The sequence below is a fragment of the Labrus bergylta genome, chromosome 7, assembly GCF_963930695.1.
Source record: "Labrus bergylta chromosome 7, fLabBer1.1, whole genome shotgun sequence".
In the NCBI taxonomy this organism is placed as follows: domain Eukaryota; kingdom Metazoa; phylum Chordata; class Actinopteri; order Labriformes; family Labridae; genus Labrus; species Labrus bergylta.
Window position 1 is genome coordinate 13247514 of NC_089201.1, and position 27480 is coordinate 13274993.

At 44.6% G+C, this 27480-nt stretch overlaps 3 protein-coding genes across 3 annotated transcripts; 2 read left to right on the top strand and 1 right to left on the bottom strand.

Moving 5' to 3' along the window:
- Positions 1-685: 685 nt before the first annotated feature.
- On the bottom strand, positions 686-7437 carry fem1b (fem-1 homolog b). The gene is made up of 2 exons (XM_020648871.3): positions 6728-7437; positions 686-4884 (listed from the first exon to the last, which is right to left on the bottom strand). Exons 1-2 carry the CDS (start codon positions 6973-6975, stop codon positions 3249-3251), a joined length of 1884 nt encoding a protein of 627 aa, XP_020504527.1. The 5' UTR covers positions 6976-7437; the 3' UTR covers positions 686-3248.
- Positions 7438-8352: 915 nt separating this feature from the next.
- On the top strand, positions 8353-14940 carry cln6b (CLN6 transmembrane ER protein b). Its single transcript, XM_065956796.1, has 8 exons — positions 8353-8579; positions 9552-9678; positions 10449-10547; positions 10647-10835; positions 11196-11251; positions 11768-11890; positions 13657-13785; positions 14105-14940. The coding sequence occupies exons 1-8, from the start codon at positions 8518-8520 to the stop codon at positions 14262-14264; spliced, it is 945 nt and encodes a 314-aa protein (XP_065812868.1). The 5' UTR covers positions 8353-8517; the 3' UTR covers positions 14265-14940.
- Positions 14941-19906: 4966 nt separating this feature from the next.
- Positions 19907-25714, top strand: calml4b (calmodulin-like 4b). Its single transcript, XM_020648888.2, has 5 exons — positions 19907-20182; positions 20267-20297; positions 21372-21512; positions 24714-24902; positions 25575-25714. Exons 1-5 carry the CDS (start codon positions 20180-20182, stop codon positions 25658-25660), a joined length of 450 nt encoding a protein of 149 aa, XP_020504544.1. The 5' UTR covers positions 19907-20179; the 3' UTR covers positions 25661-25714.
- The last annotated feature ends 1766 nt before the right edge of the window (positions 25715-27480 follow it).

Consider the following 27480-nt stretch of genomic DNA (forward strand, 5'->3'; position numbering starts at 1 on the left):
ATCCTCTGCATCTTTTGCCTGCTCCACTTTTCAGAAAATGTGTGCTCAAAAAGGAGATTTTCCCTTCATGACATCACAAAGGGCAGTAACCCCTCCCCCAGGTGGGTGACACTCCCACAGCTAGGTGTTTGTTCTGCCCTCTGAGTCTGCCTTCTCACCGTAAACAATAGGACATGGAGCGAGAAAGGCCGAGACACCCAAGCCCTTCCAGAGGGGGCGTGGTCAAACACAGCTAATTTACATATTTAAAGGTACAGACACAGACAGGCCTGTTCTGAGCAGGTCTGAAATAAAGGGGTTTATAGGCATGATCAAATACAGGATCAGAGTGGATTTAGAACAAGAAACTTCACACGTTTTTAGGAGCACTGAGACTTATTTACACTGAAGAGGAGGAGGATTTGTGACATTTAAATAATGAATTAATTTCAACTGCCGGTCCTGCCTTTTTTAAGATTATTTACAAACAATTTAAAACTTCAGAGATTCATCTTCAGGGCAAGCGTTATTTTTCAGGTCTCTGTAGTTTACTAAATTTTTAACCAACCTGGCAATCGTGTCGAGATGTTATCAAACTGTCTTTGCAGTAAAAACACTTCAACAGGAGAAGAATGGAGGAAAATAATCAATTTCATCTTTCAATCTTAAATGTTGTGAAACAGAGAAAAGACGCTGGAATCAGAACTTTAACGACAGACTCTTTGAGATTTAATCATTTGGCAACAATTTTCATGACAAAAGAAAAGCCACAAAAACAAGAAAAGACTTCAGTGATGTGATCGGTTTGAATCTTTTCTCTGATTTATAACTCTGCAGTTTGAGACAGTTTCCAAACAAAGCCATATCTACTGAAGTGTCACATCGAGTTGTGGGAAGCTGCGGACTTGTTCTTCAAAATCATTGACGAGCGTTCAGGTCGACTATTTTGTGCTGTGAGGACGAGAGACGGTGAGAGACGAGAGTCTCTACCGTCGATGGATGAAATAACTTAAAGAGACTGACGAGTCTTTGTTAGAAACACGAACACACACAAACCGCCTCGTGCTCCTGAGACGAGGCCGTCTGCTCGGCGAGGAGATAATGAAGCTCACCTCCTCCCTGCAGGTTTCCTCGGGGTTAGAAAAGGTTGAGGTGAACAGACAGCTTTGTTTTGTTGTTTACGTGCGAATTAATGAGCCCTCAGAGGAACTCCTAACCCTTCAAACTCAAAACTGAAGGCTTCACCAGAGTCTCTGTGTGCTGAACAGATTGTCAGCGAGCAGACGGGCGGATAAACGGAAGGACAGAAGATGATTTAAAATCAAATCTGCGATGGGCTCGAGGATCCTTTGGCTGCAGGACAGAAACACTGAACCTTTAACATTTCATGTTTTATTTTGTCCAGACTTAAAACCTGAAGCTGAAGCAGTGAAACAATCTGACGTACACTCAGACGAGGGTCAAACTCCCATTTTCAATTAATTTATCGGGGGAAAATATGCAGAATCAGTCGCAAGAAGAAGTTACATTTTTTGAGAATAAAGTCAGAAAAGTCGTTGATTTTGCTACATGAGAATATTCTGATTGATCGGCCGATTGATCGGTCAGACTCTAATCAAGGCCCCGTGTCCACCTAGTGGTTTTTTGTTTCAGGCTGTATGCTCTGATACGAAGCGTTTGTGCACTGAGAAGAAAAGCACTGCACGTCTGTCCTGTCACCAGGACAACAGTTGACAAGGTCTGCTGTATGACTGACACTGCTCCGTTCCTTTTACTGAATGTTTTATATTTGAGATGGTTTATTTCCCAATCAGACACAGAGCGAGGAGGACAAGGGTATAAGACACGATCTGTAGGAGACAAACTACGGGGAATATCAAATGTTTGTAAAAGAGCACCAGTGATGTCAACAGCGCCTTTCTGAAAAGTTTCAATTTTTCAACTTGAGCGCTCGGAGCAGCCGCACAAAAAGGTGGAGCACACTAAAAAAAAGACGCTGGGCTTTTCTCCGGTTGGCAGCCTGATTCTGCGATCTCTCTCTCCTCACTGAAAACAAACACCAGGTGGACACGGTGCTAAGAGGTTAAACATGATTTAAAAATTAACAATATTTGGGTAACAATTCAGACTTCTAAATTCTGAGATTGATGTCGGTGCTAATCGAACGAAAAGAGCGTTAAAAGTATGAAAACATTTCTGAGGTTATTCTTCATAACGTGGTCCTCGTCTGTCCGTCCGCATCTTTTATTCTTAAATATAAAAAAATCTGATAATTTACTAAAAACGAGGGTATCTCTCTATCTCTGCTGGAATTCTCTGGGTTTCTGTACTTTTGTCTTAAGATAAAAGATAAAACTTAAAAAAACCAAAAATTCATGAACGAGCCTCTCAGGAGTTAAAAGAACAAAAAAACAACAGCATGAAAGGACGCTACATGGCCGAGCGTGTGCAGACAGCCCGACTTTACTCCGCACACAGCATCAAACGGCGCCACTTCATGTTTTATTAAACATTCACTTCTTCCTCCAACAGGATTAAGAAAACCTTCAATGAGGCTCAAACCTAAACGTTGCTTTATACACAAATATTTCCCCCTTATTAAAACTAAGAGCTGAAATCAATAAATCCCCCTCGTCGCGAGTAAAACGATTTTTTTCTGGGGGTGGTCTGCACTCCGTCGGCCGTGTTGTTCAGTTTTTAGAGAAAAGCGGCAAGAGAAATATCGTCTGCACAAAAAACCCTTAAAATGAATTTAAAGCCTGATCATAAGCGGTCAGATCATGTGTCATCGCTCTGTCAGCTCTGTTGTTGTCGTCGTCGTAGTTACAGTAAAATAAACCTCGTCCTACGGTCTGAGATGAGATGAACGCCGGCGAGGTCGGTTTTGTCTGTTGGTGTCTCATTCGTACATTCATTCGTTCATTTTCTCCGCCTGTAGCTCTCTCTCCTCGTCTCTGCGTCACACTCACTCGTTCACTCAGTCTGTGGAATCACAGCAACATGGCGGCTCTTCGGCGAGAAGATAAGGCAAAATCAAGAAGCAGCGCGGCGATGATGTCACTCCTGGCGTCTTGCAGTGGCTGCGCTGCAGAGACACAGACAGATCCCCGTCTGTGGTGGCTGCTTCTCAGCGGTTAATAATTAAATAAAAAAAACAAACGCCCACTTTTTTTATAAAAAGCTGTAAGTACTGAATGTCCCCCTCAGCACTGATTGGTTAGAAAATTATAAGAATTTATTTTAAAAGTTTCTGTCCTCTCCGGTCCGTTTCAGTGGAACTCCACAAACTCCTCGAGCGTTTTGGGGATCTGGTTCCTGTAGGTGATCTGGTGCTGGCGAACGGCGCGCGCTGCCAGGCACTTCAGGCTCATCTTCATCTGCGTCTTCAGCAGGATCTCCGACACACCCGTGGTGCTCTTATCCAGCGGCGTCTTCTTCTGCTTGTTGGTCATGTCCGTGTGGGCGCCGGCCTCCACCAAGTTGATAATGATGGCGTGCAGTGTGAGGAAGTCGCTGATTGGCCGGTTGTACTGGACGATGACGTGCAGCGGGGTGTTTCCCTCGTTGTCGACGGCGTTGACCTGTGCGCCGCAGTCCAGAAGCAGCTTGGTGACCTGCGCGCTCGGGAAGCTGCAGACGTCGTTGGTGTGGAAGTCGTCGACAGGTGTGCTGGAGCTGATGGCGAGATGAAGCAGGGAGGCGCCTTCACGGGAGCGCGGGTCCAGCTGGATCAGGTTGTAGATGTGCTTGTTGATGCGTGCACGCTCCTCGTCGCCGCAGGTGGTCTTGGTGGAGATGCAGGCCAGGTACAGAAAAGTAAAAACGTTCGACTCGTAGTTGTCCATGGCCTGCGGCAGCTCGGACTCGGCCGCCGTGTCGACTCGAGACATGCTTCTCTGAATTTCGACCACGCTGCAGCTCAGCACCTGTTCCACAGCCGAGGCCAGGACCTGCTCCTTCAGGTGGACCATCTGGGAGAACACCTGGGCGAAACGCAGCAGGTCTTTGTGTGTGTTTCTGTTTCCTTTCTGACGCAGACGCAGTGCGTGCAGCCACAGTTTGATGCACTGTTCAAACTCCATGTTATCGGCGTAGACGGCGCCGCGGTAGATGATGGGGTGTGACAAGTCGATATTGTCCGAGCCCAGGATTCGCTCCCGTATCATCAGCCCCTCCATGTGCATAGCGTCCCGGTCCATACAAATGGTCTCCAGCTCCACAAGGGTCCGACACTCGCAGCGCCCCCCGTAGGCCTCGATGGGCGGCAGCAGCTCCTTGGCGATGATATTCTCAGGGTTGCTGTAGCGCTCCAACATGGCCATGTACATGAACTCGTACGCCTTCTGGATGTCGTAGTTCTCTCGGTCGTTGGCGAATGAGGCCCCCAGCAGCTCCAGGGCCTCGATGTGGTCGTGGATGTCGATGTCGGCGTATGTCAGCAGCAGCTCCACCACGTCGGCTTTGCAGCTCTCGGCCGCCACCTTCAGGGGAGTCATGCCATGTCCGTTCACCACCATAGCTGCCTGGCAACGCACCAGCTCCTTGACGATGTCCAGATGACCCGCCTCAGCTGCAAAGTGCAGGGCGGTGGCCCCGCAGTGGGCCTTGGCGTTGGGGTCCGCCCCCTGCTCCAGCAGGAACTTCACTACGTCCGTGTGGCCCTTGTAGGCGGCGATCATCAGACAGGTGTTGTTGTACTTGTTGGTGATGCTGATGTCAGCGCTGTTCTCCACCAGGTAGCGGACGATGTCGAGGCGCCCGTCGAAGCACGCCGCCCGCAAGGGGGTGGAGTTAGTGATGGTGGTGTGGTTAACATTGGCATGGTGACTCACCAGCAGGCGCACCACCTCAAAGTGCCCCGCCCCTGCTGCACACCACAGCGCTGTGGCCCCGTCGATGACGTAGCTGCAGGAGAGACAGGAGACAGTTTGAAGATAAACACTCAGGATGTGTCAACATCAACATCATGTGACGCCTCTCTGAGGTCAGAGTTCACATCCACATTAAACCGCACTATAAAACCAAAAAGTCTGATGTCATAGTATCTAATATACCCTGCTGTTGAGTACCGACTTCCTAAAAAGAGAGTGAAGTCAGACTCCCTCTGTGTTGGTTGTTCTCAGCTCTGTGTTCACACTGACGGGATGACAATTCCCTCAGCTCGTTTATGTTTCACTCAGAGGCTCAAACGTGTCATACATGTTTTTTTTTTCTCTCCATGTGAACCCCTCCCTCTCTAAACGTTAGCCCTGCCACCACATGGGGGAAGAGAGTCAGCACCGCCCACTGCTCCGTTTCTAGAGGCAAACTGATGGAGTGTCGTCGCAAGAGTTCAACTGAAGGAGACCCAACAGACTTTACAAACAACAAAAAGATTTTCTAAGACATAAGAATCTTGATTTTCAAATGGTAAAAGCACTCATCTGCCTCATAAGCCCAGGCCGCTGTTTCATGCCGCTTTATAACGCTCCTGTGACGTTTTGCGGGGCAAGCACAGCGCTTTGTGTGCGTGTGCATGTCTGACTGTGTGTTTATGTGGAGCTCCTGCTGTGCCGCTCTTCCGCAACGCTGAGATCTCTCAGAAGAATTCAAACAGATTCCTCCAATTGATGAGTCAGTTTAGTGACCTCTGAAAGTAGCACTACCTCTCACCAGGCCGTGACATCACTGGGTGGGTGTGGTCCGCTCGGCAAACCGGTTAATAGTTTCACCTTGTGGAGAAGTGAACAGCAGCCGCTTCTGTGACGGGACTCGTTCTCATTTTAATTGTTTCCTTCTAACACCCGAGAAGTAATTACAAAGTCACAAAGTTTGAGTCCCGATACTCAGCAGTTCTTTTATTTGCCAACAGCTTACTTTGACAAATTTAAATATTTCCTTACAAGAACCAAACAAACAAAGAAAGCCTCCAGCTGAGTGCACCTGCTCACACCTGAGTATTACCACATGCTGTCTTTTTATTCCGGTCACTTTTAAAAACAAATGTTTTGGCTTCAGGTTCTACATTCGTCTGTCTTTTTTATTTTCAGTATTTATCACTTCTTCACAAAATTACTAAGCAAATACCAAAGGAAATTTCTAAAAGTGGACCCATCATGCTGGATGTCCAAACTAAACGCGAGCAGAAATTCAGATGGTAAACGTATGTTGGAGTTCAACGATACTTTGTGCAAACACAGTGATCATATTGTGTGCCCAAAAAAATCAAATTGTGTGAACAAGTTATCATCTAATTTGACAAGATAACTAGTTTAAACGCCAGAGATAATATCTCAAATAACATGATATCTAATCTGAGCCCGACGCGTGTGCACAATTTATTTTTGGTTGTAACAAGGTATTATCTTTTGCGTCCATGTAACTTATTATCTTGGGTGCACAAGATACATTTCTGAACCGAACAGGTGTGCACAACTTATTATCTGGGGTAACAAGGTATTATTATTTTTTTAATTTATTTGTTTATTTGACAGGGACAGTGGACAGCCAATTAGCTGTACCAGATTTAGCTATAAGCTAATTTACATCTGTAGTCCCAGGGCAGGAGACAGAGACAATGTCTCTGTGAAGAAACAAAACATACACTAACAACAGTAAGACAGTACACAACCACTGAACAATGACATTACACTAGTACACAATTATCTTATTATCTAAGTTAGATGATGAATTGTGTGCACAAGATATATATATTTTTCTAACTTTTTGGGACTTCCGGGGCAGCAGTATGAATGTGGCAGCAACTTACCCATCAAACCGAACCGTGCCGGTCTGTTCCGTGTCCACTCGGTAATGGTCCAGGAGCAGCCGGACCACTTTATCGTGTCCGTTCCGGGCCGCGATGATGAGCGGGGTGGACCTCTGTCCGGCGAGCTGGGTCACGTAGCTGAGCAGGTACCGGGTCTCTCCCTCCGAGTGGTTGAGCAGCAGCGCGGCCAGGGTCAGGACTCGGCCCTCGCTGGCTGCCTTGTACACGTACCCGGCCAGAGACTCCATCTGAGCCCGACAGGTAGCCAGGACCTCCGCTTTCTTCGCAACTGGCGCCCGCAGTGTCCACTCCTCCAAAGCAAGCCGCCTCCCATTAAAAAGTCCAAACCGGCCCCAGGTCACACATGAAACGGGAAGATTCTCCGTTCTGAGCGCAGGAGAAACGGTTCTAACACGGGTTAGAGGTCCGACACGGAGCGCGTCCAGCTCCAGGTTTCTGCGTCCGGGTATCAGCTGAGCGAGCTAGCCGGTTAGCTCGTGTGCTAATGTTCGCTAACAGTTGTCCAAACACAAACTTCAGAGCTCAAAGTCTGAGTACTTTCTATGTTTCCTTGTTAATAGCCGCGAAAGTTGATCTGTTGTTGGTTATTATGACCAGAAACTGAAAACAAACAACGATTTTGATAACAAACAACAGCACTTTCACCTTTCGCTATGTAGTCATTTGCCGGAAGTTCCAGTTCTACTTAAAAATACGTCCGACCGGAACAGATTCCACCTAAAAAGAGTTCCACTTTAGTCTTTTTTGTCAAAATCCCCAAAATTCGAAAGTTTACTTTAAATCAACACACATTGCACACAGGACTTGAAAAATAGAATATAATTACATAATTAATTAATTAAGAAAGTTATTCTTCTATGAGTTAAAAACTAAACAGAAAACAATGTGAAGGTTTTTTTTAGGGCGTTCAATATTTTTTGGTCCCCTAATTTTTATTTACCTTATTTTCAGGATTGTTACAGCATGTCAGTTAACCTGCACATTGGGTTTGACTTTAAATGTAGCCTATAGAAAACGTTAAAATATCAATTAAGAAAATATTATATTTACCATATTGTATATCCAGGTTTAAAGGTCCAATCAGTAAGATGTGTAGTGAGTGAAATGATAAAGTAACCTTACTATATGATCAGACATTAAGGAAACATGCTATGTTGAAGTGCTGGCTTCTCTGACAACAATGCAGCAGCCAGTATGTCCTCCTTCTAACTTTAGATTCTGGTCCTGAATGCTCTGGTTTACAGACCGATGCAGACTGGTTGGATCCCCAGCTCCTGCAGCTGCATGCCTTATGTGTCCTTAGGGACACTGAACCGCAAGTTGTTGCTGCTTCATCATCTGAGTGTGAATGTGTGTGAATGGGATTAGTTAATACTGATGGCCGTTTAGGGTTTTGAGTAGAAAACTATAAAATAACTTTACAAGCTCAAGTCCATTTATCATTTAGAGTGAACAAAGCTGCAGAGGCCTCTAACTTTATCAGACACCAGATCAGATTAAGGCTGCCTAATAACAAATCTGGGAGGAGGATCATAGAGATTACAGGATTATGTGCTGCTGGAGGACGTGATGTTATATGAAATCATTCTGCTTTGTTACAGTCTCATTCGAGGACTCGCATCTCATTCAGACTGAAACTATGAGGAAGGAAAAGTCAGGAAGACATCACTGAGGACGATTTGATCAAGATGAATGATTCTGCAGCTGCTTCACTTTACTAAAATAAAATAAAAAGAACTTCAGGAGCAGAAGGAGACTGGACAGGAGGGATGCAGCCGTCCATCAGGAGGAGACAGAACCCTGCTCTGCATGCAGCAAAGTTCATCTGCAGGTTAGCAAAATCAATATTTCTTCATTAGATCAACTGTTAATCAACTATTCCAGTCATCTCTTATGGATCACACAGCTTTGGGGAAGTTCAAACATCAGCACAGCCTTCATGGTTTCTCCAATTTTGTGCATAAAGTCATTTCAATCAGGAGAGAAATTCAAAAATGTATATTCATTACAAGGAATAACATGGATATTTGACTTGAAAGAAATACTTTGGTGCTTACTCTACTCTATGGTGGTGGTGGTGGTGGTGGTGGGGGGGGGGGGGGGGGGGTGTTTGGAGAATGTCAATTCTGAGCACCAACAGAATAAATCCACCCCCTCCCCCCATAGAATCCAGACCCTGGTGGTGGTGAAGCTGAGAACTTGATGAGACTGGACAGGTAAAGAATTGAGCATGAAGGAACGAAAGGCAGAGAAAGAATCATATTTAAGGGGAGAGCAGAACGATGACAGGCTGACAATGAGGGAGGAACGTCATGCCATTGGTTAGATGAGACCGCTGACAAGACTAATGATTACCCAATGACAGCTCGAGCATGACAGTGGAAACATGAGTGAGCGTGCAAAGAGGGATGAATTGGAAAGACCCGATCAAGAAGGCTGTTATAGCCTTCCTGACTGAACTTACACTAGAGCATCATAATACATGAGTCAGCAAATCTCTCACTTCTGCCACATTTCATTGTGTGAGGTACATTTATTGTTTTGCTCATGGAGTTTGGTGGCTTTGAAGAAGGATGCTGCATAGGACTTTTTCGCAGCCACATGAACCTGGACCCCAAACTATGTTAGAGAAATGCCCAGGCTTAAAAATATCAGATGTCCTCCAGTTTAGGCCCATATTACCTGACCTCCTGTTTTGTTTCAAAAGAGTCCAACAATAATCCACAAGGAGAAACAGGGAGCGAAGAGGACTCAACATTTTTGTGTACGATTTTATTTCCCCTGTCATGTTTCTGTTCTGCAGCCGGTCGGTTGGTTCTGAAGAGATTGAGGTTGAGGTTCTGTCCTTAAAGCCTCGATTCCACTTTGACCTCTGGCTCTGCTTCACCGCACAGAACTGGATCCTGGATGTGGGTCGGCCTGTTGCCACGGTAACTTGATGCTACTGTATCTAAAGTTTCATGCCTGCAGGATAAGTTTCCCTAGTCTTGAATGTCTGAAGTTCTTTAGAATCAGAATCAGAATCGGGGTATATTGCCAAGTACATTTACACATACAAGGAATTTGACTTGGTGTATTGGTGCTAAACAAGAAAGTTGAGTTTTTGCTTTTCAACCAGTGTAAATAAGTCTCAGAGCTCCCCAAAACATGTGTGTGAAGTTTCTTGTTCTAAATCCACTCTGATCCTGTATTTGATCATGCCTATAAACCCCTCTATTTCAGCCCTGCTCGGAACAGGCTGTTTCTGTGTCTGTACCTTTAAATGTGTAAAGGAGCTGTGTCTGACCACGCCCCCTTTCTGGAAGGGCTTGGGTGTCTCTGCCTTTCTCGCTCCGTGTCCTATTGTTTACGGTGAGAAGGCAGACTCAGAGGGCAGAACAAACACCTAGCTGTGGGAGTGTCACCCACCTGGGGGAGGGGCTACTGCCCTTTGTGATGTCATGAAGGGAAAATCTCCAAACGGCCACACATTTTCTGAAAAGTGGAACAGGAAAAAGACGGAGAGGATGGACTTTTCTCATCATTGGGGGGTTTGTAGATGGAATAGAGACACATATTAGAGTTAAAGGAACATGGTGAGGAGGACTTTATGAATATGTTACCTTTTACGGGCTGTGATTGTGCAGTAGTGCTTCATAAAGACAATTAAAGATAAGTATTTCAAATTTGCGTTTTCTTTAATTGTTAAATGTTTCTGCAGCTCATCCTCCCAGCAGACTGGTTTCCTCTGAGCCGTCCAGGTGTTGCAGAATATCTCCACATCCTGTACAACATCAGCGCTCCGCTCGTTCTGCTCAAAGTAACTGAGATGCAAAACTCATCACGACTGAAGAATAAACTTTTACTGAGTCTTTCCTCTGTAGACATTCTGATTACAGTCAAACTTCTGTTCTCGCAGATGCTCGAACACAGCCCCAGGAAGCCGCCCCGCTTCGCCACCCACCTCGGCATCATCTCCATCGTCATGGGAACCAGCCTGCACCTGGTGGCGGACTCCATCACACGACGGCTCTTTCTCATTGGTTACCAGCTGCACCTGTCAGTCAGAGAGAATCCATTGATGCAGGACCTCAAACTGTCCTCGCTGGTGGGTTCAACATCAGAAAATAAGATTCACTGTTTGGTTACGCCTGTAGACTTACATTGTTCTGATTATCACTTCATGTGATGTTGTTTCTATCTTTTAAAGTTCATTTATCTTCTTACAAGTTGGTCCTCTTGGTCTTAACCCAAGTTTTCTGAGTTATTTTGATGTTTGTGTTCTGATGTCGGACGGGGTTTTTGTTTGGGTTCTTTTGCTGTCTGTGTTTTGTTGTTGTTGGTCGACTGTCTCATCGTGTCAGAGCACTTTGTAAACCCTGCTTTCTAGGTATATAGTTAAAAAGTTTACTAAAATAAATGTATTAAATGGTTTAATGAAAGATTGATCGGTACTTTGTTTTTTCAGATTGATGCCTTTGAGCTTCTGTTTCACTTTGACGACACTCTCGGTCATCTGATGTGGTAAAAAAATGTTCTGATTTATTCTTTATAGCTTTTATTAATTACAGTCTTTTTGCTTTTAATGTTTAAACAGTCCTTTTTTATTGTGGTTATCTTGCATTATTACCTTTTAAAAGTTGTGAATTTTGCAGTGTGTCCATGTTTCCTTTATTGATTTCTGTCCCCTGCCTCCTGTGATGGATTCACTTTTAAGTGCCCAGCGTCATTGTAACTGAGCGACAATCAATCATTGTTTGTTTAGAGCCAATTCATAGGAAGTGTTATCTTGACATGCTTTACAAAAAGCAGATAAAAGACTGAACTCTAGCAGCAATCCAGAAGAACCTACAAGACAAGAGTGTGTTTTCTGAGGATTAAACTAATGAAAGGACAATGATTTCAAAGACCAATTATGCAGATTTCTTATTAAGAACATTTACAAAATTAAAAGTACAAGCTTCACAGATCCATCAGTGAAATGTCTCCTGTACAGATTAAAAGGCGTTCCTCCTCCTCCTCCCCCTCCGTCTCTTTCAGGTACGTCCCTCTCTTCCTCGCCCTCTTCCTCTTCTTCAGTGGTTGTTTCAGTCGCAGGAAGCATGGGGAGAAGATGCCTGCAGCGGGGTGGATGCTACTCGCCCCCAATGTTGCCTACTACTGGTCAGACTGCCTTACTGCGATAATACGCACGCTTTGTTTCTGCTTTGTAACTGAGGGTGAAAGGTTAAGTCTCTGTAGGAGAAAACAACACTTCTGCTTCTGTATTTAAAGTAATAATTTAAAAAGCATTTATAAGGAATGACCTCCGATTCAATTAGCACCGTTTATTAATCAGTTTATTTCCCCTGGTTTGGAGATTTTAAAGATAACCCCCTTCTCCACCTTTCCAAACAGTCCCCTGTGGTCTAAATGAAACATCTGTGCTGTGCTTTGGTCAAAATATAACATGAATCAAGCACCAGAGGAGGTTTGTGACCCTGTATAAAGCAGCTCTCTCAGAACGCTCCGTTTTGGTGTGTGTGTCTCTTTAAATGCAATGAGCCCCCCCTGAGTTTTCCCCGTAGACATCACTCCTCTGTAGCGAGAATTAAAAATGGCCGACCTGCGTTTAAGATTTGTTCTAGGCTTGGGTGGAGTCCATGGGTGGAGATACCAGGGGAGGGGAGGGTATTTTTTTTTTACCAGAATCCCATTGTGACATCACAAGGAGAGCGGAAACGGAACATTTGAAACGGAGCATTTTTCTCTGTGTTGTAAGACTTATGCAGACCACAAACAAAGGACTGGATGGATTTATTTCACATTTTCTGGGTCTGTAGACACTCAGGTTACCCAAATATATGTTCTAAAACACTGAAGAAGTGGATTTTTTATAATATGCCAGAAAAAAGATCAGAGTCACTGCATCAGCTTAGCTTAGTCTATTTATTTTAAAGTGTGAGACTGTGTGCTTAAAGCAGTGACCTTTGATTTTTGTTTCTCTGATAACAGCTGATTTAAAACCGTTAGAAGTATCTGATGAACTGAACACCACCACCTGAGGCTTTGTGTGTGTGTGTGTGTGTGTGTGTGTGTGTCTGGGTGTTAGTAATAATTGATCAGTTGGTTCTCAGGTGTTGCTGAATAATTACTTTATTGACTGAGGAGCACTCAACACCAAGCCTGAAAGTCAAAAGCATGCCGGGTGGGTTTGAGTGATTAAGCAAATTAAAAACAATCAATACAATGTTCCTCACATTATCTCTGAGTGTGGTTTAAAATGTTTAATTTTTTTTTGTTTTGGCTACTTCTAAACTTCAGACACAGTTCCTGTATTCATGTGGTGTTGGACACGCTGTCGGTCACCACTCGTATTATAGGTAGCGTACTAATCGAGAATAATGTCTCAATCAACATGTCAAATCGGCCAAAAAAAGGCAGACGGAGGTCGACGGGTAGCGATGGAGCTGGAAAACTAGAGCGACGAACGCTCACAGACGGTCCAATGACCGACGGCCGACGATCTCCTCGGTGTGTCAGGGCCTTTAGAAACTCGGGAAAGAATCCGATGCCCTTCATGTTGATAACTCATCATCAACATGAAGGGCAAAAGATGTTTTGTTATTGTTAAGATACTTTTGATTAACTCAAGTAGCCGTTTGCCTGACAAACTGTTGGAGAGTTTGGGTTTTAAAAAAGTTAATTTCTAATAGTTGCCACTTCAATCTTAAACTTAATTTAAGTTGCAGAATTTCACCACATGCAGCAAACACCCCGTGTAAACGACCTGCCCTCAGTTTACCTATTCTACAATACACACAAATAATTTATAATAATTAATTAAGAATATAATAATTTATAGTTCGGTTTAAAGAAGAGTGGGAATCGAACCTCCGACCTTCACAGTGCAGTTACCACACCTAATCATAGTCTGCTGTCAATGTCAGGTTTCTGATCACTGAGGGACAGACCTTCATCCTCTTCATCTTTACCTTGTTCGCCATGACCGCCACAGTGATGCACCAGAGGAGGCGGGGCTTAGTACCCGACAGCAACGGCCTCTTCATGATCTACAGGTACTTATGAACAATCCCATGACCTGATGAGGAAAGTACATTTTGATTTTGAAACCTTTAAAAACTGGTAACTTCTTTGGTCCCAGAAACAGACGATAATTTAAATTTTTTTGTCCTTTGCAATTTTAGCTTTGATCAGTTTTTTTCTTTTCTTGTGTCTATAAAAGAAAATCTCCGACTTTAACCAGGCCTTCATATGAATGATCTACCTTGAAAACAATTTTTCTGGACAGTGTCCTCTAGTGGCCATTGTCACTATAGCGGTAGAAAAGGCAGAAGTCACAGAGATGAAACTGATTTTGCACACTCTGTTTGTTAGTTTCTGTGCAGCTCTGATCCCGGTGGCGGTCTGGGTGGTCTGTCTGTGGAATGACGGCGTCCTGAGGAAGAAACATCCCGGGCTGATCTATATCCCCCAGCCTCGAGCCGTCTACACGCTCCACCAGACGACGTGTCTGCATTTGACGACTGAGGGATGAGAGAGGAGTCAACAATCCTCCCAGCTCATCAGTGTTACGCAAATCAACCACAAACAGTTTTCTTTAGAGCGAGGAGCCTCAAAAGAAGTCTAATGAATGGCAGTGTATCAACATAGACAGGGGAGGCGGTTTGGCCCACTTCCTCCTTTGTACAGTGACCATCAGCTGCAACATGAAACAGTCCATGAGACACAAACACACCCTCATAGCTAATCAGCAATAAACTAGGTGATTTAGCAGAGATGACGCTTTTGCGACTCCAGTCTTCTGTAGCCTACGACCACGGCGGTCCAGAGCCGGATGCCGTTGAACCATTAGCGCAGGCAGCGAGTGCGATGTTTACTCAGTTTGCAGAGTTAACCAATCTTAGCGTCGCAGCCAATATGCACATGGTCTAACATAAAATATTTTTCCTTGAGATAGCTGCTGTAATCTAACTCTAATCTACTCTGAGTCCTGTTGCAGGAATTGACCTCGAGTACGACACAAAATATTAATGCTGCATAAATTCTGCACGTTCATTTAACTTATTCCTATTTATGTTTTCCATTGACCTCCAGCGGCCCCGCAGGAAAACTGAAGGTCTGCGTAAACTGCAGCGTGGACAGATTTTAAAATGTCCACAAGGCATCTCTGTCCTGATTTGAACTGACTTAATTACAGTGAAATTAAATCCCTCTTCATTCTCCAACCATGTGTGATGTGTCCTTCCTCTTCTCTTTGTTGTCCATCGATCTCTGAATGCTTGATGTTATTTTCAGCAGCGGGTGGGTAATCGTAACGTCATAACATTTGAGGAGGAAAAACTCAAAATTTCTACAGAATAAAAAGACCAAACATCTCAAAATCAAAGTCAAAGTCAAAGTCAACTTTATTGTCAATTTCAAAATATGCCAGATATACAGTGGAATCGAAATTGCGTTTGTCTCCGTCCCACGGTGCAATACAACCAAAACAAGGTAAAATAAGATAAGGTAAAATAGATAAAATAAAATGAGGTAAAAATGAAAATGAGATAAATAATATTTACAGTAATAAATTCTAAATTGTGCAAAAGGTACAAAATGGTAAATAAAATAAATAAAATAAAATGTAAAGAAAAAGTAAACTTGTGCAATATGTGCAATGTGCAGTAAACTGTGTGTACTTTTGATTAGTTAGCTTCAGAGTTATTAGTCCAGAGTTCTGTAAACTTGTTGCTATGTGCAGTAAACTGAGTGTACTTTTGAATAGTTAGCTTCAGAGTTATTAGTCCAGAGTTCTTGATGGCAAACGGGAGGGGGTTTCAATGTCCAGTGTTCGTGGGGGCAGAGGGGAGGGAAGGAAAAGCGGGGAGAGAGTTAAGCTTCCTGACAGCTTGGTGGATGAAGCTGTTTCCCAGTCTGGTGGAGCCGGCCCGCAGGCTGCGGTACCGTCTCCCCGATGGCAGGAGGCTGAAGAGGCTGTGTGAGGGGTGGGTGGGGTCACGCACAATTGCTTTGCGGGTGAGGCGGGTACCGTAGAGGTCCAGAAGAGAGGGGAGTGGGACACCGATAATCTGTTCAGCAGCCTTCACTGTGCACTGCAGGGTCTTGCGGTTGGCAGCAGTGCAGCTCCCAAGCCACACAGTGATGCAGCTGGTCAGGATGCTCTCGATGGTGCCTCTGTAGAAGGAGCACATGATGGATGGGGGGGCTCGTGCTCTCTTCAGCTTGCGGAGGAAGTAGAGGCGCTGCTGGGACTTCTTGGCCAGTGATGTGGTGTTGGTTGTCCAGGAGAGATCCTCACTGATGTGAACCCCCAGGAACTTGGTGCTGCTCACTCTCTCCACAGCAGCACCGTCGATGGTCAGTGGGGGTTTAGGAGTGAGGAATCTCCGGAAGTCGACAACAACCTCCTTGGTCTTGTCGACGTTCAGGAAGAGGTTGTTGTCTCTGCACCATGTGGCCAGTTGGCTGACCTCCATCCTGTAGTGCGTCTCATCGTTGTTGGAGATGAGACCAACCACTGTTGTGTCGTCCGCGAACTTCACAATGTGGTTGCTGCTGAAGGATGGTGCAGGCGCAGTCGTGGGTCAGCGGCGTGAAGAGCAGGGGGCTGAGCACACAACCTTGGGGGGCTCCAGTCCTCATGACGGTGGTTTTGGATGTGTTGCCGCCGACCCGCACTGTCTGAGGTCTCTTGCTGAGGAAGTCCAGCAGCCAATTGCACAGGGAAGTGCTGAGCCCCAGCTGGTCCAGTTTGCCGATCAGCTGCTGAGGGACGATGGTGTTGAATGCTGAACTGAAGTCTATGAACAGCATTCTGACGTATGAGTTTTTGGTGTCCAGGTGGGTGAGGGCTGGGTGAAGAGCAGAACAGATGGCATCCTCGGTGGATCTGTTATCGGTATGCAAACTGGTAGGGGTCCAGGGTGGCGGGGAGGGTGGATTTGATGTGGGCCATGACTAACCTTTCAAAGCACTTCATGGCGATGGGGGTCAGTGCAGCGGGTCGATAGTCATTGAAAGTGGATGGTGAGGGCTTCTTGGGAACGGGCATGATGGTGGTGGCTTTGAAGCACGACGGAACAACAGCCTGACTCAGAGAAGCGTTGAAAATGTCTGTGAAGACATCTTTGAGCTCCTCTGCACAGTCCTTCAGCACACGGCCAGGAATGTTGTCTGGACCTGCAGTCTTGCGGGTGTTGATCTTGGAGAAGGTTCTCTTCACGCTGGCTGCAGTCGGGCACAGGGTCTGGTCGTGGGGAGGGGGGTTGGTCTTCTGTGAGGGCGTGCTGTTGTGTGATTCAAACCTGGCAAAGAAGCTGTTGAGGTCGTTCAGCAGAGAGGTGTTGCTGTCACAGGTCTGTGGCTTGGGTTTGTAGTCGGTTGTGATGGTTCTGGTGGTGGTGACATCAGCAATGCATTTGCTAATGTAGGAGGTAACAGTGTCAGAATACTCCTCAATGTCTGTGTGGTTGTTGTAGGTGGCTGCCTGCTTAAACATCTCCCAGTCTGTGGTGTCAAAGCAGTCTTGTAGTGCAGCAGAGGCCCCCTCTGGCCCTCTGGTCCCCTCTGGCCACACACATACCTGCTTCAGAACTGGTTTGGTGACTTTAACCCTGGGTCTGTAAGCTGGCATTAGCATTACACTGATATGGTCAGAGTGGCTGATGTGGGGGAGGGGTGAAGCTTTGTAAGCACCTTTAACTGATGTGTAAATCATGTCCAGAATGTTACCTTCTCTTGTGGGAAAGGTCACGTGTTGGTGGAAGTGGGGTAAAACCGTCTTGAGATTTGCATGGTTAAAATCCCCAGCGATGATGAAAAATCCGTCTGGGTGGGCTGTCTGTTGCTCACTGATGGCGTTGTAAAGTTCCCAAAGTGCGTCGATTCTATCAGCGTTGTTGGTGGTGGGGGGAATAAACAGAGATAATAAACACAGCGACCAGCAAGGTCGCTGTGTTTATTATCTCTCTCTCTCTCTCTCTCTCTCTCTCTCTCTCTCTGTTATCTCTCTTGGTTGATAGAAAGGACAGCACTTTACGATCATAAACTCCGCCAGCGGTGAACAGTGTTTACATACCACAGCAACATCTCGACACCAAGCATCACTGATGTAAACACAGACTCCACCACCTTTCTTCTTTCCTCCTTTAATAAGGATTCTGTCCGAACGGTAGCATGTGAATTGTTCAAGCTGATCGGTGGAGTCTGGGATGTGTTCGTTCAGCCATGTCTCTGTGAAAATGTACGCACAGCCGTCCCTTACGTCGCGGTGAAGCTGTTGTCTTAGTGATTCGGGTATTTTTCAGCAGCGGGTGGGTAATCGTAACATCATAACATTTGGAGAGGAAAAACTCAAAATTTCTACAGAATAAAAAGACCAAACATCTCAAAGTCAAAGTCAAAGTCAACTTTATTGTCAATTTCAAAATATGCCAGACATACAGTGGAATCAAAATTGCGTTTGTCTCCGTTCCACGGTGCAATACAGCCAAAATAAGGTAAAATAAGATAAGGTAAAATAGATAAAATAAAATTAGATAAAAATAAGATAAATAATATTTACAGTAATAAATTCTAAATTGTGCAAAAGGTACAAAATGGTAAATAAAATAAAATTTAAAGAAAAAATCCTTCATTCTTTGCGTACATCAGAGAGTAAGAACAATACAAGCAAGGATCTAGAGAGAACAACGTCAGGAAGTGCAAACAATCAGCTTTAAGTCTGATCAGACACACAGGTGCTGACAGGAAGTGACCAGAGGAAGAGCACAACATCGACAGCTGTTCTTGAGAGATCTAATCAGCATCAAAACCATCCTAAATATCATCATCATCATGAAGGTTGTAAGTGTTCATAAAGAGCTGGGTCTTTAGCTTTTTCTTAAAGGTGCAAAGGGACTCTGCAGATTGAATGGAGTTTGGTAGTTCATTCCACCACCAGGGTGCGACAGAGGAGAAGAGTCTAGTTAGAGACTTAGGACCCTGTTGTGAAGGTTTGATCAGACAGCGCCTTTCATTGGCAGAGCGTAGTGGACAGGAGGGAGAGTAGACCTGGATGAGAGAGTTTAGGTCAGGAGGATGTGTGCTCTTTTGGGAAGTTTGAAGACCAGTCGAGCTGCTGCGTTTCTGATCATCTGCAGTGGTTTGATAAAGGTTTACGTGAATCTGATGCTCAGTGGATGAAAAATCTTGACTCTTATCAAGATGACTCTGAAGTTTAGACAGCTGGTACATGGTTTAGAATAACAGTAATCAATGCAACAGTTAGCACAGACACTCGTTAAGATCTTCAATGGCTGAGGGGACGAAAACGTGCCCTCTTCCAGTTCAGATTCTTGTATCTTGCACGGCTGTGACTCAGTGGTAGAGTCGGTTGTCTCTCAACAAGAAGGTCTGGGGTTCGATCCACAGCTCCTGCAGCCACATGTCTGATGTGTCCCCTGCAAGACACTTAACCCCAAGTTGCTCCGGGTGCTTCATCATCGGCCTTGGTGAATGTGTATGAATGGATGAGTTAATACTGATGGTCTCTTTACTCAGCAGCTTCTACCATCAGTGTGTGAATGTGTATGAATGGATGAGTTAATACTGATGGACTCTTTACTCAGCAGCCTCTACCATCAGTGTGTGAATGTGTATGAATGGATGAGTTAATACTGATGGACTCTTTACTCAGCAGCCTCTACCATCGGTGTGTGAATGTGTATGAATGGATGAGTTAATACTGATGGACGCTTTACTCAGCAGCCTCTACCATCAGGGTGTGAATGTGTATGAATGGATGAGTTAATACTGATGGACTCTTTACTCAGCAGCCTCTGCCATCAGTGTGTGAATGTGTAGGTGTGACCTGAGATGCCAAAGGTCTTTGAGCAGTCAGAAGACTAGAACAGCGCTGTACCAGCTCATTCCGTTTACCGAAGAAAAGAGTGCAGAAAAAAGTGAATTGAGCAAGTGAGAGGGGTCCCGGCCTCAGTGTGGGTCGGGGCTTTGTAGTTGAGGTGTGAGAGGTTTGAAGTGGGCAGACAAATCCTTCTAGAATAAATATTTGTGAAACGGGTGAGTTAACTACGGTCTCACAGACTCACCTGTGGAGGAGCATCGAGCTCTGACTCATGCAGTGCTCCTTTGGAATTACTCATTTTCACACAGCTCCCTCTGGAGACTCTGAAGTCGTTATTGTTTCAAACAGTCACTGTGCTTTCAAAGTCCTGGAGACACTTTGATGTGAATGATCTGCAGATTTCACTTTTGTTTCATGAATACAAACCAGCTCTCTCACACCAGGAGGGGGGAGGTTTCCTGCACCTGCCCTGCCCCTCTGTTTCCCCCCTCCCAGTTTCCCAGCCTCTAGCCTCCATCCTCTGCCTCCATTACGTTCCTCATCTTACAGCAGCGGGGATCAGATTCCTGAGCAGAGTTCAGAACCGGCTGCCCGCTGACACCATGGTGAGAGAATAACTGACGCTTCATTTCATCAGCTTCATTCTTTCTTCTTTCACTCAACTCTGTTTTCTGCTCTTTTCATCACAGGCAAAGTTTCTGACTCAGGATCAGATTAACGGTAAGACTCACACTTCAGAGAAAAAGAGTTTCCTGTTAGTGGAATAAGAACAGACACTTTCTCCTTCATGCCCGTCAGTGCTGTAGTCGTCTTTTAGCAGCACATTGTGATCATTTCTCTGTCACAGTTTGACCCGGCTGCAGCCTTATTTCTGTTGGTATTCAATAACGGAGGGATGTGTTTTTCTATGTGCCTGCCTCGGTACAAAGCAGCTCTTGTTCCTGCTGGCCCAATTCCTCAACCTGCTAATGTGATTAAACACAAAAGGTTTTAGCCCAGTTAGAAAAGTTGGACTATTGTTCTTTTTGAAGATGAAACAGGAGTTATTATTGGTGGGATTAGTTTTCTGTTTCATTAAAGTCAGGGTTGTTAGTTTTCTCCAGTTTCACTTTTTAAGATTTCGGCTGAAATTGTCTTTAAGTCCTGACCGAAATTAATAACTCACGTTCTCTGAAAAAGGAACAAAGAAAATCTGTCATCTGTAGCAGTTGTAAGTCTGTAAAAACTTCCACCAATGTCTGCCACAAGGTACCAATCTGATGAACCAATCAGACGCCTCCCTGTCTCCCTGCTCGTTCTCTACCTCTTGTGTGCACTAGCCCACACTCAAAACGCATCACCGATGACGGAGTTTATACTGTGAGTTTACTTACTGCTGAATGAGATATGAGACGACGTAGTTTCTACACAATGCAAGAGATGAGATGAGGTCCACTTCTGGAGCAATGGCAATATGTAACTCTGACACCTAGTGTTTAAAATGGGTACTGCAGTCCAAATTCTCAACATTGTCGAGAGCTGTCTCCCCCCGCCCCCTCCTCTCTAGAGTCGATGCTCATGCAGGTTACCAAGTGGTGGACACTAAAGGGACCTGGTACTGATCCTAGCTAACAGGTCATCAAACTGAGACCTGGTGAAATAATCACTGATACGAAAGACAATCTACTGTGAGGCTTGGTCAAACCTCTGGATACTCCTTAAATTGTCCTTATTAACACTGTGTGTGTGTGTGTGTGTTTTTGTGTGTGTGTGTGTGTGTGTGTGTGTGTGTGTGTGTGTGTGTGTGTGTTTCAGAGTTTAAGGAGTGTTTCTCTCTCTATGACCGTCAGCGTAAAGGAAAAATTGAAGCTCAGGAGCTGATCGCAGTGATGCGATGTCTCGGGTCAAGCCCCACCCCGTCCGAGGTCCAACGACACCTGCTGAGCCACAGCATAGGTACACCTGACACTGTCTCACCTGTCTGTGTGTGTGTGTGTGTGTTTACTGCCCCAAAGGTATCACATCAGCATGTGTAAGAGATCCTCCAGGTCTGAAAACCGAGCCTTATTTACATCTGCCTTTCATCTGCATTCTAACTAATGTCCAGCAGGGGGCGACTCCACTGGTGGTAAATAGTCTATGATAAAATGTTCTTTCTTCTCAGTTGATTTATTCCCTCAGTAAACATACATGGTCAATCATGGGAGGATATTACTCCTCTCTCCAGCTGCTTGGTTTCAGCTCTTTTTCTTCTTTTCCTTCTCATGGCGGTACACAGAGTCATTACAAAGCCATCAAAGATTATGAACTGGTAAGATCGCCCACACAAGACAATAAAAAAAGTCCCAACACTTGCACAAATAACCACCATAAAATACATCTGAAAATCCATAAAAACACACATTTTGTCCACAGAAAATGTCACAAACACATTGTTTTGAAGTCATTGAACATGTCACTCAGGCCTTAACATGACTCAGCACTAAAGACGTTCAATTTTATAAACAAGTTTGTGAAGCAATCCAGAAAACAGCCCAACAAGAGAACATGAGTATGATGTCTTCTATTCTTGAAGGATGGATTCAGCGGCCCTTAAGGTCACATTTCCGCAACTAAGCTCAGCCATCATTACCATTTTCACACCGCTGTCGGTCACCACTCGTATTATACGTATCCTACTAATGGAGAATAATGTCTGATAAACAGTTGAGGATGGTGCTGGCATTGTCAGCCCTTGGTCTTTAAGTGGAAAAAGAAAAGACGAGGCGGAGGAGACAAATAAGGAGAAACTGCACTAATGGGTTAGAGCATGGATACTACAGCGGCATGCTCAAGGGGCTTTCCTGAACCTGTGTCGAGAGCTGGAGAGAAATGAAACCTCTGAACAGCCAATCAGAGAGATCCCTCTCACTGACTGAAAAAAGGCATAGGAGGCCGACTGGTAGCCAGGGAGCCAAACACACTGCAAAAACAAAGGCAACGACCGCTCATCGACGGTCTGCGATCTCCTTGGTGTGTCAGGGTCTTTACATAAGGAATAATTTAGTCTATCAGAAGTGAAAAGAAAATGGAAAAGATAAATTGAAATACGATTTCTTCAAGATGTGTGTTTGCCCCAAAGTATAGAAGCAAAGATTTCTAATTGACAAGAATCTGAAAAGAGAATTTGTATTAATTTATTCCTACAACATGCTTCTAAAGCACATCTATGACTTCCTGAATAAAAGATGAATGAAGGCTGTATTATTGATTATTTGAATAACAGATAGAACACACAGCGAGGCCGTGCTGCATGAAAACGTCTCCGTCTCGTTGTTACAGCTCATGTCATCAGCTTGCCCGGCATGACATGATGCAGAGCTGCAAAGCAAGACACAGAGACAGATTAAACAGATTATAATCGGACAAAAGACAAAACGACAGCGTGAGAGTGAGGACATGCTGTGATCTGTTTTCCATCATCTCTTCTCTGCGTGTGTCGTCATCTGTTACAGGATCAGAGAATCTGAAAAAACCTGACCAGAGACACAGAACCAGAACGATGACACAATCCTCCACATTTCACTCATTACATCATATTTCTGTGCTTCCAGCCCTCTGTGTGCTCTGTCACTTCATAACACTAGGCCTATCCCCGACTCAGGACTCGTTTGATAAGTCCTACCCGTCGTCGACTGATCAGCTGATTGTTCTGTTGTTGTTTTTCTGCGCTCATTGATCAGTGTTCTCCTTTGAGTTTAACGACGTCATTAGACTATTTGTAACTATTTTTAAGGGTGGTTTCACACTTGGGACCTGGGCCTGGATCTGAGTCCGCTTGAAGAAGCTGTCTCAGGTACGAGACGGTCCACGGCAGATGTGAACCCAATCGTGCTCAAACAAGGAAGTGGACCGTTATGTGATGTCATTCTAAACGGCTCCAGCACGGCCCGTTTCCCCTTCTGAGCTGCTCGGTAGATGATGAAGCAGGAAGAGGGTCGTTGTTGGCGACTCAGAAATAATAAAAACATCCACAGTTAGCAGGACGAACTCAGCCAGCGAGTGGTTGCCATGGTTACTTCTTCTTCTTTCTGCGTCTTGGAGAATTTGCAAACCAGCTATGTGCATACTGCCTCCTGCTGTATCGGACTGTGAACATACACAAGTGTATGAGGGGGAGGGGAGGGGGCCGGAGCAATCGTGCCTGATGTGAAAACGCCTTAAATCTGCATTAGGTTACCTCATAACCATATTACATCTAATCCAGCAGGCCGTGGAGGTCCGACCACCACAGCAGCCACAATCTACACATCTGTCAGACTGCCGACAAACAAACAACGTCTGTTAACCTTTTGAAGATTTACTGAACTCTCCTGATCATAAATGAGTCCTCAGGATTTAAATCCAGTAAAAGATTTAATCCAGACACATTACATCCAAAACGATCCACAGATTGATTCTAATTTACCTCCGCTGTGTCGCTGACCTTTAAATGACACCTCATAACAGCCAATGAGAGCCCTTGTTGAAAGGAGGTGCCTCCTCATGTTCTGACATGTTTTCAGAAGCAGTATGTTCATTTCATCAGTACTGTAGTCTGTAAACACAAAGACGGCTGTGATTGGTCGATCTCTTAAGTAACACATAATTAAGAGTCTCTGGAGATTTGAGCAGCTCAAAGTTTCCACTCATAGTTTATTTTATATGTTTGAACTGTCAGAAGATTATCATCCAGCTCTGCTCTTCACTTATCTTATCAAACTTATTTCATATTTACAGAGCGAGATGACTTTGGTCCCCCGTTCTGATTCTGCATCCTCATTTCTCCTGATAGATCGATAACGGTTTATCTCAGGGATGGGCAACTTTGGTCACAGTAAGGGCCACATTCGTTTAATTCTCACTGCCAGAGGGCCAAACTGTAGGATACAAAAACGATTAAAGTCGATTATGTCTCAAAATATACCAGTGATCAAATATTATTAAGGACATATTTCTGGTTTTCATGATTTCATGGCAGATTTTGTCACGTTTTCCAATTAATTGATATGTAAAAAATGACCTGAGGGCCACTTTGAGGGTTGATGGGGACCGCCAGTTGCCCACCCCTGGTTTATCTGGTGATGTCAAAGACGAGTCTGTCCAGTAAAAGTGGATTCTTTTTTTCTTCTCCTGCAGACGGGGGCAGCGAGCTCGACTTCTCCACCTTCCTGAGCGTCATGCACCGGCAGCTCCAGCAGGAGGCGCCGGAGGAGGAGATCCGGGAGGCGCTGAGGATGGCGGATAAGGAGCAGAAAGGATTCATCATGGCGTCCGAGCTGAGAGCCAAACTGACCGGGCTGGGAGAGAAGCTGACGGACAGAGAGGGTGGGAGCTGTGGAGGCTCACACATTAGAAAAACTGTTATTTTACGTCCTCCTGCCGCTAACTTTGCCACTAAAAAACATTTGATTTGTTCTCTGTTTTGGGGCATTTCCCTCTCTGCCTTAATTTTAATCCCTTCATGCACAGACACACGTGTTGAAAGGCCTTCAAAGTGATTTTCAACCGTGCAGTTAGGAAAGACGAGATAGGAAGCGTAACATTTTTTACTTTTAATCCCTGAAGAAGCAGACAGTTAGAAAAACAAAGTCATTTTGTCTTTGAGAAAAACGAGAAATCTGCCAGCGAGGAGGAAAACATTTCAGCCGTTTCCACTTCACATCATCTTGTTTTTAATTATTTCCAGAACAAAGTGTCTCTAGAGGAAACTAATGCAGACACATATCTGAGCTGGAAACTGAGAAAAACAGCCTGTTGTGACTGCTGATTAGATCTCTGCTCAGTGGGAAAGTTTCTGTTTATTGAAAATCAGTCAAAACTTTTAGCAGCAAACAAAAAGAGCCAAACGAATGTTGATGTCAGAAAACGCTGATTGAACACATATTACATATTACCATACGATGTAGCCTCATACCATAAAGTACTTTCCTACTAAGACTCTCAAACGTATTAACATTAAGCCCGCCTTGATTGACAGCTGTGATTCTCTGTTTTCAGTGGACGAGCTGCTGAAGGAAGCGGGAGTTGGAGCTGACGGGCAGGTTCACTGTGAGCGGTTTGCTAAAGCGGTGACAAAACGCTGACTACGCCACAAACATCTCCAAACTCATTAAAAGTAAACTTTTTAATGATTTCAACTGTGACTGCTTATTTCTACATAGTTCAAGCACGCTGCGTTACGTCAGTGCCCCAGTTTTTGATCTGTTGATCTGTTTGATCTGCCTGATGTGAGAGCTAAAAGACATATCTTGATCAAATAGAACTCCTAGATTCCTAACAGTGGTGCTAGATGCCAGGCTGATGTCACTAAGGACAGTCAAATCACTAGGAAAAGTCTCTCCGAGGTTCTTAGGGCCTAGCACAATAACTTCAGTCTTGTCTGAGTTAAGTAGCAAAAAATTTCTGGTCATCCAGGTCCTAACGTCCTTAAGGCACGTTTCTAGCTGACATAACTGACTGGTGCCATCGGGCTTCATTGATACATAAAGCTGAGTATCATCTGCATAACAATGAAACTGTATGGAGTGTTTCCTCATGATATTTCCCAGAGGAAGCATATATAATGTAAAGAGAATTGGTCCAAGCACTGAACCTTGTGGGACTCCATGGCAAACTTTAGTGTGCATAGAGGACTCATCATTAACATGTACAAACTGAGATCAGTCTGATAAGTAGGATTCAAACCAACTTAAAGCAGTCCCTGTAATTCCAAGCAAATGCTCCAGTCTGTACAACAGGATCCGATGGTCAATGGTGTCAAAAGCAGCACTAAGATCTAACAAGACAAGCACAGAGAGAAGTCCCCTGTCTGAAGCTAGAAGTAGATCGTTTGTAACTTTAACTAGTGCAGTCTCAGTGCTATGGTGGACTCTAAATCCTGACTGAAACTCTTCAAATAAACTGTTGTCATGGAGAAAGTCACACAGCTGATTAGCTACCACCTTCTCCAGGATCTTCGAGATAAAAGGAAGGTTGGATATAGGCCTATAGTTAGCTAGAGTTCCTGAATCTAGAGTAAGCTTTTTAAGTAGATGTTTGATTACCGCTACTTTAAATGCCTGTGGTACATAGCCTGCCAGTAAAGACGAATTGATCATATCTAATATAAAGTTGCTAACTAAGGGAAAAACTTCCTTAAACAGCTTGGTTGGGATTGGGTCCAAAAGACAGGTTGACGGTTTCGACGCAGAAAAAATGGAATATAGCTCTGAAAGGTCGATTGGAGAAAAACAGTCGAGACTAATATCTGGTCCTGGAGCTGTCTCTGCTGTATCAGACGTATCCGCACCAGGTAAGGGCAGGAGGTTACCAATTTTGTCACGGATGTTTAGAATTTTGTTGTTGAAAAAACTCAGGAAGTCATTACTGCTGAGGGCGAAAGGAATACAAGGCTCAATGGAGCCATGACTCTCTGTCAGCCTGGCTACAGTGCTGAAAAGGTATCTAGGATTGCCTTTGTTTTCCTCGATAAGAGAGGAGTAGTAGGCAGCTCGAGTGTGACTATCCTGCCAGAATAAACGAGATTCTACCGTTTTGGTCGAGCGCCATATTCTTTCAAAATTCCGCGATGATTGTTTTAGAGTACGGGTTTCTGAGTTGAACCATGGAGCCACTCTCCGCCGCTTGACAACCCTCCGTTCCAGGGGAGCAATCGAATCAAGAGTAACTCTCAGCGAATCCACTGCACTATCAACAAACTGATCTAACTGAGAGGGACTAAAGCTATCATAAGAGTTTCCAACTGGGTTGAAACATGGTACTGAATCAAAAGCAGCTGAAATAGCTTCCTTAAATCTAGCCACAGCACTATCAGACAAACTTCTAGAGAGCACACCTCTTCCAAGCAGAGATAATTCTGGCAGGACAAAGTTGAATGTAATAAGGAAATGGTCTGATAGAAGAG